At 38.4% G+C, this 13,181-nt stretch overlaps 1 protein-coding gene and 1 long non-coding RNA gene across 3 annotated transcripts in view; both read right to left on the bottom strand.

The window, feature by feature from the left end:
* The window catches only part of cubn (cubilin (intrinsic factor-cobalamin receptor)), a 144,549-nt gene extending 136,223 nt beyond the window's left edge, over window positions 1-8,326 (bottom strand). The window contains exons 1-2 of the mRNA XM_041961353.1: window positions 8,205-8,326; window positions 7,167-7,296 (exon numbers count right to left, since the gene is read on the bottom strand). Of these exons, the coding sequence (XP_041817287.1) occupies window positions 7,167-7,296; window positions 8,205-8,326 (252 nt within the window). The remainder of the gene's footprint in view (window positions 1-7,166; window positions 7,297-8,204) is intronic.
* A 1,097-nt stretch (window positions 8,327-9,423) lies between these two features.
* Window positions 9,424-12,980, bottom strand: LOC121624084. Of its 2 annotated transcripts, XR_006007855.1 has the most exons (4): window positions 12,834-12,980; window positions 11,900-12,004; window positions 11,434-11,594; window positions 9,424-9,545 (listed from the first exon to the last, which is right to left on the bottom strand). It is a non-coding gene; the product is annotated as an uncharacterized LOC121624084 (long non-coding RNA). The 2 variants fall into 2 exon arrangements; XR_006007854.1 differs by having other exon boundaries at window positions 9,440-11,594.
* Between the last annotated feature and the right edge of the window lie 201 nt (window positions 12,981-13,181).

Genomic DNA, 13,181 nt, shown 5'->3' with positions numbered 1-13,181 from the left:
ACTATACCATATGTACTTCATATAGCTACAAATCTATTAGAGCTGTCAATACTATGATTGCATTTCTGTCCATCTCTCTCTCTCTCTCTCTCTCTCTCTCTCTCTCCTAACCATTTGAAGCAGACGTCCGCCCACCCGGTCCCCGGTTCTGCTCGAGGTTTCTGTCTACTAAAAGGAAGTTTTCCTTGCCACTGCCGTTGTTGGGTCTCTGTAAATAAAGAGTTTGGTCTGCACCTGCTCTATATGGAAAGTGTCCTACCCATCAGATGCTTATCTGACAGATATATATCTGGTAGTCTGGTAATCGGAATTCAAAAGTAATCAAATGATGATGATAAAAGAGGATTCTGTAAAGAGATTATTAAGTGCTCAATTCCAATGCTATATGTCAGAGCAAGGTCCAGAATGTGGTTCTATCATTATCAATGTCCACATGGACATTAAAATAACCTACAATGCTTACTTTGCCTGTTTTAAAGACTAATTCTGATAGAAGCTCAGAAAATGTAGATCTAAATTCAGAATAAGTACAAGGAGGGCGGTACACTATGAGTAATAAAAATGATGTGATGTGGGTGGTAGGCAACCTGGAACAGGAGAAGCCAGAGTTGGAAAGGATGATAAGGACGCCAAAGATCCTGAATGCAAGCATCCAGAAAGTGAATCAGCCACCTTGGAAGGAAGCCAGAGCCCATGAATCAGATGAGTATGATGCAAACACACACATTCTAACCCAGAGTAAATATTGTGCCAGCATTGTCAAATAAGCAAAACCACACAAAATAACAAAAATACTACTTTCAGTTTCACTTCAACTACTGCAACACCAGTTTTGACTACCACAGCTCCTGCACATCCAATTATAACCACAGTGAAAACCATTCTGACTTTGATACCTGTGTATCATGATTTTTATGATGATACTATGATCATCACTATGATCAAACTAGATAGTTTGGTGAAAGATGTAGACGAGCAAGAAAGACGTAACCTAAGCAACAAAGTTTAAAAATTATCAGTTAAACATTGGGAAAGGGCCAACTGAAATGGGTGGTATAAATAGGCATGGTACACTGTATAAGACTGTAAAAAACTTCTAACGCATAATAATGCATAATGTGTGTGGAAGCCCCAATAACATTACCCAAAGTTGTTCCAGAGAAACATGCATTGAAGAATGCACCAAGGTACAGCAACATGAGTGTAGAGAAGGTAGATTTGTCCCTCGAAAGACAGTAGTAGGACTTTTTAGATTTCCTGTGTGTAGAATCCAATATAGACTTTTGTATGGATCTCAAAAGAATCATGACCATCTGGTCTGCAATCCCAAATTTCAATTTTGTGAAAAGTATGCAATTTAGGATTTTTACATCACTAAATGAGCCACAGGTGAATTACAAAATAAATCACCTAGCAGAGTCTGAGTGTTTTGCTCTTGGTTTTCCCATGCCAACATGACTCTTATATTCATAGGAACACCAGTGTGGTATGAAAACCCAGTGGCATTAAATCAAAGCTATGAGAACATAACTATGGCCACTCCCACTCTCCATTTGCCAAGTGAACAAACATATGCCATTGTCAATAAAAAAAATCAACTGACTTAGGTTCTGCCCTATCGCTGCTCAGCATTTCTTTGTTCATCATGAATCTTGCAGGCCTTTTCCTTGACCCAGAGGACATGTGGACGACAACCTCAGGGTGGGTTAATTCTTTAATCAGTAAAAGGTACCAAATGTTCATCAGGATCTGTGTTGATTAATGCTACATCAACAAGAGGGAAGAATCTCAAACGACCACACCTGCCCTTCTGAAAGTCTGTCAGTTTGATTTTGGAACATCCTAACCTGCTCGTGCTAGATACTGACACATCAGACCAGGGACAATCATATCCCAATATTGACCTGCTGTTTAGCTACTTTGTCAACACCAGACTGGTGAATTGCACACATAGTAATGATAAATGAGCAAGAAGGATAGAAAGTGAGCAGCTCTGTTGAAACCAGAGATTGAGAATGACAACTCAGTTTACTGACAAGAATCAGTCTGTTGCATTACTGCACAGCAGAGTGACAATTACAGTCTGGTATAAAAAAAACTAAACATTAGCTTCTCCACTCATGTTTCAACACATAATTCTGCATAATTCAATTTGGAGTGCATTCTGTACATACAGGCAATGCATATATTCTAAATGTACAGATGTCTTTAGGCTGCACTGTTATTCTCAGCAGTATTGATGTTTGGGAATGGCTTTCTCCAACAAGTGGTGCCTGAGTAGCAAGTTGTAGTAGGAGAACGCTTGTTCTGTTGTTTGCTGCATCTGTAGCAAGAAGGTGGCAGTTTATTGGCAGCAGAGAACATATGCAGGCAGACATTTGAGATGTCAAGAACATACTTTAAATAAAATCACTGCAGGTGAAACCCTGTCCCCATGCTGTGTCTGGTTGCAACATAGCCTACATAATGAAGATGGTGATAGGCATATAATCACAATGTGGTTGTGGCTCAGTAGGTATGAATGGTCACTTACTCATCAGAAGGTTGGTGGTTCAATCCCTGACTCTAACAGTTTAAACTATTTTCTGCTCTTGAAGGAGCAGATGCTTTTTCTGCTTTGCTTAGATTCTTTGTGTCCATGTTTTTCTTTTCTCCATCACAGAGACCTAAAATGTGAGTATTATGCAATTATTAAAAGTTGGTTTACTGAGAAAAGTCATGTGCGATTGCATGCGAAAGGGGGAATTAAACGAGTGCCAGTTAAAACTCGCTAAAAAACTATTTAGAAAACACAATGGACATATGGCTTTTATGTTTGTTTCATGTATTAATTTGATGAGCGTTAGTCTGATAGTCTCTCAGTTAGTCTCTCAATTGTCTCTTCAGTGGACGGAAGGCGTCACTGGATGTCTAAGTCACATGCTTCATGTACATCATGATTTATTCACTAAGTCTGTTTCCATTGCACTGAGTTGCATTTTGTTTTTATTGATACACCAACTTTTCCACCTCAAACTAACTTTTTGCTGTTAGATTTTCTAGAATTTCTGGCATTTCCACTTTGGCATATGTTAAATGCTTAAATTCAAAACAAACGTAAAAAGGGTGTATAGTGAACTCTTGAACAAATTCCTATATATGCTATATATTCTGAGTACTTTTCTAAGTCTACTTTTCTCCCATTCACCAACTAACTTCAACGATTCATCGGAACCATAAACCTGTCTCTTAGACCTCATCCCATCTATGGTGCTGAAAGAAGTTAGTAGATAATAAATAAGAAGAGCTACCTATCACTGTCTACTAGATATGATTAATCTGTCTTTATTAACAGGCTATGTATCACAGTCCTTTAAAGTAGCTACAATTAAACCTCCTCTGAAGAAGCCTATTTGATCCAGGGGTTTTAGCCAACTAGAGACAATTATATATAACATTTCCCTTCTTTCTTCCCTTTAAGATCCTTGAGAAAACAGTCTGCAATTAGTTGCATGACTCTCTACATAACAATAGCTTATTTGAGGATTTTGAGTTAAGTGTATCTTAGCACAGAGGCAACACTTGTGAAAGTTACAAATTATCTTCTAAACAAACGACTCGTCTCTGTACTTACCCTGTTAGATCTTGTTGCTGCATTCAACACCATTGACCATTACATACTATTACAGAGACTGAAATGTGTCATTGTCTGAACTGACTGAATTGACTTTGTACTTGTTAACGATAAGTCCTCTCTGCAGTAATGATGATGAGATTGGTCTCACTATTTGCTTAAACAGAATTAAATTAGCTGAATAACTAAATCACTTTGTTCACCCGCTTACCCGCCCAAAACCCGCTCAGTATGGCTAGCACCTTTAATTTTGGCCAATTGAGTTGCTTCCCTCTGTCGAGCACAAAATATATTAAAATATTGGTTATTTGCTAGGATTATTTTTTAATTCTGTGGTGTTTGAAGAATTTAAACAATAAGTAGCAATACCAATGCTTCAAATGTTCTGCTGTTCATTCATCTTGTTTAGTTTTCAGCACATCTGTGTACATTTTCACAGTTATGCAGATAAAATAAATGAAATAAAATAAAACAAAGGCATACACACGATACCATATATAAATATTCTGATGCCCTGCAGGTGGGCTACATTTCATGTAGTAGTTATATGCAGTTGTCACGCAGTTATTTGTCTTCCAGTCTTTTGACACATAGTTACATTCACGTTTATATTCATGCTATACTTTACACCGTTACAAAGCTTAGATTCTCATGAATTGATTGATTCAAACCATTTCAAGATACAATCACAACAGAAAGCACAATAAATATTAATAGCAGACAAACAAATGAGTTCAAAATTATGGCAAAATTGGGCAACTAGTCAACAAAGGCCCACATGATCGCTGCAGTAAAGATATTGGGTCAAAACAAGATAGTAATCCACACAAAGCTGTTTTCTCCTTTCAAAATGTTTGGCTATGTGCTAGTCTTTCTCTTGTCTTCAGTATTTCCAACTTACAAATTCCAAAAACTAATGCAGAAGGGAACTATTTTGCCTCCAATTACTCTTTGGAGTCTCAGGTTTCTAATTACACCTCACTTGACCAATCACAATCTGGCACATGGAGATTTTGTGATAAATGACAAGTAATGAATATACTGTAGTAAATGGTCTCAATGAAAAAAAAATATAGCCAGAATATATGTATAAATATGCATATGGAATGCAAAACTTTAGATTAGAAACATATGGTAAATTGGCACTTTTTCTAGACCGACTAAATACACCGTTAGAGAAAACCTGAAAATATTCAGTTTTTGTGGTATTGTTATCAGTTTTTATTGAATTTGGACTAGTGTGAGGCTTCATGCTGTGGTCCTATTGTATTTTCCAGCTAATAGGTCCCACATATAGTCATCTGCAAGCATCTATTTGCATAAAAATTATTATATATTTTAGTTTGTTCAAACTTCTGTTACTCAATGCCAGCAGCACTGGAGTAACAGTGGAACTGGGCAAACCATGCTCAGGACTGGACAGTGACTGTAGCTACTCCTGTTTAGGAATAGGAAGGAAAGAATTTCATACAGGGCAAATTGATCTTATGTACGCACATAAGACATATACCTTAACTTTGAGGTGGGACAGAAATACATTGATTTGTCTCTGTGGATTTTACTGATGTGTGTTTTTTGACAAATTTAAACATATGGATATTGATATCTACTGAGAGATTCAAGCCATTCAACTAAACAAGTAAAACTGAAGAATATATTTTTAAAGTCTTGTGTAAAATGTAATAAAATAAAAATGCAATTTCTTTTGAGGAATAAATTAGGACACTCCCACATTTTTTCCCTCTTAAATTGGCTGAAATCACACACAGATGTATCACAACGGGTGCACATGATTACTACATTGTAGCTTAGCATTTTGAAAGAGACTTGCCCTATTTAAACCTCAGTCATTCAGTTTGGTGTACTCCTGAGTGTTGAGTGAACACCATGGTGGTATCAAAAGACTTGTCTTAGGCCTTCAGAAAGAAGATTGTTGCAGCGTATGAGTCTGGTAAGGGATTTAAAAACATCTCAAAAGAGCTTTAAATCAGTCTTTCCACTGTCTGCAAAAATAGTGTACAAGTAGAGGACATTTAAAACAACTGCCAACATGTAGGACCTACAGCAGGCTCTGGCAACTGTTGATGTGAAAGTGCATGCCTGTACAACCAGACAGAGACTGCACACGTTTAACTATCAAGGAAGAAGCATTTGCTCTCTCAGAGAAACATTAAGGCCAGACTGATGTTTGCTAGAGACAACGTAGACAAAGAACAGGACTTCTGGAATAATGTTCTTTGGACAGATGAGTGTAAAGTTGAACAGAGGACATGTTCGGTGCACACCAAATACTGCGTTCCAGTAGAAGAACCTCGAACCAACTGTGAAGCATGGAGATGGAAGTGTCATGGTTTGGGGATGCTTTGCAGCAACAGGACCTGGCCAGCTCACCATCATATAATTCTACAGTGTATCAGAGGGGGCTTGAAGAACATGTGAGACCATCAGTAAGAAAGTTGAAACTGAAGCAGAACAGGACCCTGCAACATGACAATGACCCTAAACATACCAGTAAATCCACCATGGACTGGCTGAAAACTAAGAATTGCAGAGTCCTGGAATGGCCCAGTCAAAGCCCAGATCTTAATCCCATTGAGATGCTGTGGGGGGCTGAAACGGGCTGTGCATTCAAGAAACCTCTCAAACATCACACAGGTTAAAGCATTCTGCATTGAGGAGTCGGGATAACTTTCCTAAGACGGATGTCAGAGATTGGTAGAGGGCTACAAGAAGCGTCTCACTGTAGTTATTTCTGCCAAAGGGGGTAAGACTAGGTATTAGGGGGTAGGGTGCTCTAACATTTTCCTCAGTTAGAATATGCATTTATGGTGACGTCTTTTGCTTAATGAGAAAAACAGTGTTATTTTTTGTTGTTGACCTGTAATTCGATCACTTTCTTTTCTAGAGATTAATAAAACAAGATTAAACATCGATATGTGAACATTTCTTAATGAATAACTGAATATGTAATGGGGCGTCCTAATTTTTTTCACATGACTGTATGTGTGTGTGTAAATATGTACACGTACACATATATATACATATATGTTTATGTGTGTATATATACACACATATATATATACTTGTGTATATGTAAAAGCATGAGGAACTAAGGCAAAAATATAAATAAACATTAATTATTAATTAATTATAAAAAACGTACCAAATATACATATACATATATATGCATACATATATGTATTCCTGTATGCATTCAACCAAAATCACAACTTTTCTGTTTGTGTGATTTTTTTTTCCATAAAGGCCCCATAATACAATTCAATTGAGTTGAACATTTATTATGATTGTGACCTCGTACATACTATGCTTCCTAGTCGCTGTAGCCAGGAAATAAGTCAAGAAATAGAAATAATCACAAAAGTTGTATCTGCAGTGAATTTCTGTTCAGTTTCCTTGTTTGTTGAACATTTCGCTATCACTAAAATTTCCACTGTATAAAGATCTGACCTGTGCTTGATCTTATGCATTGCTGGGCTATTGTTTTCCATCACATCGAGTCTTCCTGTTATCAAGGGAAACAGTCTAAACTTACCTGACTCAAAAGTTGGGTGAGGTCTTCATTATCCACTTTAACTCGGCCTGATGCTGACGTCTGGAAGTGGATCTCTTTATTGTTACCAGTTGTGAAGACAAGGTGACCATTGTCTGACAGCATACGAGGCCTACAGGGTCAAATGACCGAAAGTCCATCAACAGACTTCGTGCAAATATTTTTTTGTACAGAGTAATTGTATTTAGGTCAATCACAGTTCAGGTCGTACAACAGGTGTAGGATAGGCTTTTTCAAAAATGCACATTCTATCAGGACTCCTACAATGAACCTCATGTAATTTTCAGACAATTTATAATTTCCCCTATTTCCCTAAGGGCTTTAATCAGTGGGAACCCTGCAAAAAAGCTCTAATAAGTGGAACAAAAACTGCACAACATCAACATATATTTGTTTTAGTTGACCAAGGCAAGAATTCCAACATTAATTATTAATTAATGTTGGCCGACTAAGACACCCTCAGTGCAGAAAGTAGTGCTACCGCAGGTCATTCATTCCCACCGCTGTCAGACTGCACAACTCTACTGTATAGTTATTATGTGCAGTAACCTCTGTTTCTCTTTGATAACAAACATCCAAACATCCAAATCCACTACTGCTGGGCAAAAGACACTTTCTATATTTTCTTAAATGTACTGTACATAGGATACCTTATTTTCTTTTTACATTTTTGAAATTCTTTTTGTGGTTTCACAGTTGTAATTTATTGCTCCTTTTGTTCTTATTTGCACCTTTATTGTTCTTGTCGTCCCAGTACATTCTGAAGAGCTTCTGTAAGAGTGAATTTCTCCATTTTGCAATTAATAAATAATAAAGTCTTATCTAATCTAATCAAATAAATACCAAAAGCTAACACTAGACAGTACAACACATTTTTTGCATAGTTTCAAAACCTTAATGGCTATATCACTTTTATATAAAACAAAGCGATATGTCTGACAAGTAATACTGATGGAGCAAATATTTTCTGATCCATCACTATATAAGACATTCCCCTGTTCTCTACAAACCCAAACTCACTGTTCATTGCTAACGTTCCTCTTGTTTCTTCTTTTTTCTGTGTCCCTTGGCTCTCCTTGCAGCCCCACCAGAAGAAAAATGAGCATGAAGAACAGCCATGAGAGCCGCAGTGTTACAGCCATAGAAAAGACATGTGTTGCCCACATAACTTGAAACAACTTTACTTTGGGGTTTGATGTGCTGCCACACTCTAATCCCCTCTGCCAAGACTTTGACCTGACAGTGCAACCATAAAGAACACCACATATTACCAATGATGGTTAACTTTATCACTGAGTAAGGATGCCCTTCACATGATTGTAGATGATGAGTAACTTGCTTCATGTGACTTTGTGTGCATGTGCTTTGTAGATGTTAGAAGTGGGTTACCACTGTGCAGATGAATATAAGCAACAATTATCCTTATAAAGATTTTAACAAAACCTTGCCTTCAGTGTCATTTAAAAGGGATCAAAATAACATTATGAATAATATTTGATATAGTCACATCATAAACTTTTTCAACAGGAACTGTAAATGTGACATTTTGAAACAATTTCTTCGATCCTAATTTGCCTAAATTGTGGGAACAATTTTTTGGTGGTGGTACTAAAGCAACAATTTCAATTTTAGAACAAACAATATTGATGGTTGAATTCTCAGTATTACAGCTGCTAGTATCAGGCATTATTTTCCATCATACTGTTGTGCTATATTTTTATTATAGGACGTTCTAGGATTTAAAATGTTCTTAATTTGGAAACTTCTAGTGGTTGTATCACTAAATCCCTTAAACATCAGTATAATATGCATCTAACAAGTGTCAGGCTTGTTCAGTTGTACTCATTCAGGCTCGACCATTTGTAATCCAAGATAATACTCCTGACCAGAATTACACAACGTACAAAGTGCAATGTATATAACCATCTACATATTATTTACTCACATTTACACACTGACATACACACACACATATATGTACATGAAGTTAGTGATCTCCTCAAACCATGTGAGACAGCCAATAAAGTTAACAACTTTGTCAAGGTGAGATGTTGTTGTTCAGATGGTTTCCAGACCACCCCTCTTATTAGAATGGCTATGACTTGCATGCCAATGATTGTACAATAAACCTTATCTCAGATGTAAAAATGTTCAGAGCCCTCATATAGAATATTTCTACTTTGCACTGTTGCAAACACAGAGGAGGACCCAAATGCAGGACACAGACTCAAAAGGAGAGTGCAAAAAGGTGTTTATTACAAAGAATGGAGACTGAGGGAGTGGGTTGAAGGCAGGGAAGCTAACCAGGCTGGGAGGGGTTTGAGTTGGCTGGAAGTGATGGCAGGCAGGCAGGCGGTGATCCTGAGACAGGGAAAAAGACAAAGTCAGTTCTCACAAACACAACAAGCTGAAGTGGAATACACAATTCCAAGGCGGCCTCTAACGTGACGTGACACTGGTAGACAACGATCTGGCGAAGACTGGAGAGGAGAGCCGGTGTTTTATACTGCAGGGTTGATTACTGGATGGATGTCAGGTGAGCAGCAGGGAGCAGGTGAGTTGAATCACAGCGATCAGGGACCCAGGAGAGTGAGGGAGTTGCCACGCCCACAGCACAATCACACAGGCCCAGACAGGGGGAGGGGGAGAAACAGAGGACAAGAAAAAAGGAAACAAGGAAACCTGTGACATGGCCAGGGCCGTGACATGCACATCAAAGGAGCAGGAAACCCAAGGGTACACAGCAAAAAGTGTCAACACTTTTTCAGGTTTCTACACTCTAAAGAGTTAAATTAACACTTAACACATAAAATAAACACTTAACACTGTGACAGAGTTCATCCTTCAATTCGCAAGTAACACTAAAGGATGAGACAAATAACACTTCTTTTACTATTTGGGTAGTGTTAGTTTCACTCCCTAAAGTGTCAGGCTATCCACACTGGAAAAAAAATGTTAATTGGAGGAATTCATTACAACAAAAAATATTTTCAAAAGTACCGTTTATTTAAAACATTGTAAATGGTATGGTGTAATGTACAAACTATCACCTACAACATCGTATGAGCTTTGAATATCAAATAGTTTATGAAATTTAAGACAGACATTATACACCTTTTCTCACTTTGAACAAAATTCTGTGTATAGTATTATCACTTATTTGACAAAAGACGATGGAAGTTTCTCATCTGCTAAGCAATGGCCATCTGATCTTTTTATAAGATTCTTTCAGCTTGTGTTTGGCTTCATACCTCATAGACTATATATCTATATCTATAGATATAGATATATATAGAGAGAGATTGTGAATACAGCTTTATTTATGCATCAAAAATCACAGTATGTTGGAACAGCACCGCTGTATTGGGTATGAAAGTGTTGAATCTGAATGAAATCTGCAACCAGAATGAACAGAACTGACGTGATTTTTCTAGACAATCCAGAGAAAGTCAATCAGCTGCTTGAGAGCCTAGTAGTTATTAAATATAATGTCACGGACGTGTCATCACTAGTTAGCCCTGCTAAAAAGTAAATTCTCTAATTTTCCCGTTGCTGAAAAATTAGCTTTGTTTCGTCCTTGCTTAGAAAGAGCCGGTGGAGCTGCCCCATTCCTGAGCAGACAGCAGAGCCTCTCGGCTGGCTGAATCACAGAGAAAGATGTAGGATTCACTGGAGGCAAACAGCAATGATCAGGAGAACAAAGTCACAATAGGTCTAACAAGTCAGAGTTCAAGGAAAATATTAGTCACATTGCGACTTAAGTGGTGGAGTCAGTGTTGTCTGATGAAGAAGTCTGGATTGATAATGAAGTTTGAAAAGGAAAAAGCTAAAAAACAAATGGAACAGTGACTTCAAAAGGAAAAATACAGAATACAATTCAGGTGTGTTGTGTGTGTTGTGAAGTGTCAGTCAGAGGACAGTTAAATGATCATGCAGGAAAGTAAAAATGATCTAACTGGAAAGACACGGGGATATGGGGAGTTTAGTCCTTCAACAGAATCTGGTCTTTTGTACAAGATGCAAAAGGCATGAGATTTTTTTTTTTAACATCTCAAAAAACTAATGCAAAAACTTAAATCCCAAATACTTATGCAGCATCATTGTTAATGTGTTACATAAAGCTGGGCACTTTAAGCATTAATGCCAGAGAGCATGTCAGGAGAGATCCTCTTTTCACTTTGTTTAAGGTGAGGAATATAATGTTTTACAGGATAAAAAGAACATAAAATTCTCAAATGCAAAACATCACCTCTTTTTGACCAGCTGGGTTAGGGTTAGTGATCAACAACTTGGCGTCTTCCATGCCATGGTGTCAACTGTCACACCAGCAGGTCTGTTAGCCAGTGTAGAGGCAGTGTTGGTTTCTTCTGGAACCATCCGCACTGCGGCCTGCAGAGTATGCTGTTCCTGCTAAAAGAGGGAGCAGGACAGGGGCTCATTCATCTAGCCAGGATGAGTGCTGCTATCGGATTCAACGTGATCCAGAGGTTCCTCGCGTTGACAAAAAATGGGGAAGGATTCACAGATGCATGGTATTAAAAAATGTTTTATGTTCTGTAGTAGGAGGCAAGGTGGTATTTATTACTTCAGCCAGTTTTTCTGTACTGCACATTTCATTTACAAGTTTTTACCCCAGAATCTTTGTTTTGAAACATTCTGATTGTTCCAATTATGTCTCTTAATTGTTGTAAGTCAGTGATCAGCCTTCGTCTTACCTGCCAACAAGAATGTTGAAGAGCTGGAGATGTTTTCCAGGAAGTGTAGAACTGAAACTGATCAACTGGCGCCACCAGGTTACCACCACCACCGGACCTCAGCAACTAAAGAGGAAAACAAAGAAATTAGTGGGGTCACAACAAAATTCAATGAACAGAAATATCCAAAACTTACATACAAATCAGCCACTAAACAATACAAACTAGCAACCACAAATTTGCCCAACCAAAATATCAAAACCAAAGAAATTACATAAGTAAACAAACAACGAAACTGAATAAAGTAACTAATAGGACAAAAATGAAAACAAAACAAATGTAGAGAGGATCTAACCCCACTATTCAATCACTTCATTAAAATAGGTGCGTTAAATGCCAATTAAAACATTGGTGCAAAGCAAACGCATGAAAAGCAAAACAGAAAGTATTGCACCAAAAGCAACACATAAAATAAGGAAAACAGGGCTGCCAACAAAGCAGTGGTCAAAGCTTCGGTACGACAAAGCAGCAGTACAGAGACAAAGAGTTTAGACAAAGCGGTAAGACAAAGCAGCGGTAAGACAAAATGGTACGAAGACAAAATGGTACAAAGACAAAGCAGCAGTAGCCCCCTGTAGCTGTGGCGATGTGTCCCTTTAAATCCGGCGCACACGATCAGCTGATGCCGACGTCACTCGCGCATGGTTCGGCAAACGACGCTCATACACTGTTGGGCGGCTGGGATCTGAGGACCCGACAAATAATCAACTACATATTCACACTTGCTTACAACAATTAGGAATGCTGGAGGCTTCAAACCGTTAGCAGGGTTGGCTGGATATGACACACCAAAGAAAGAGGGAGAGAATCGCGCAGCTACTGGCGTTCACCTACAATCAAGCAATTATTAGCCGCTGTCATGACTAGCAGTTTACAGAGAGGGAGAGAAACTCACCGCAGCGGGCCATCTAGGTGACACACACACAGGAGTCTCTGGAAGCCCCAAGTCAGCCGCTTTGCATGACACACAAATATTAACTCCCTGCCACATGAGCCAAAAGCAGCAGGTGAACAGACAAACCGCGTTACCTGTCCACGCGCAAAGGTCCGACCCGGAAATGACGTCACCGTCAGGAGCAGCGAGAGAGAACTGGCCGGGAGGGATCGACCCCTTTTATAGAACGGTGCGCCCCTAGTGGTTGGTTGTGATGTTGCCAATTAGGCAGGCTCACCCACAGGTCTCTATCCTGCCACATTAGCATATTATACTTGTTCATTTAATAACTTAAAGGTCTCTTCTTGA

This window comes from Chelmon rostratus, chromosome 20, assembly GCF_017976325.1.
Source record: "Chelmon rostratus isolate fCheRos1 chromosome 20, fCheRos1.pri, whole genome shotgun sequence".
Lineage (NCBI taxonomy): Eukaryota > Metazoa > Chordata > Actinopteri > Chaetodontiformes > Chaetodontidae > Chelmon > Chelmon rostratus.
The sequence above is the reverse complement of the archived record's forward strand: the minus strand, read 5'-3'. Positions and strand labels throughout refer to the sequence as shown.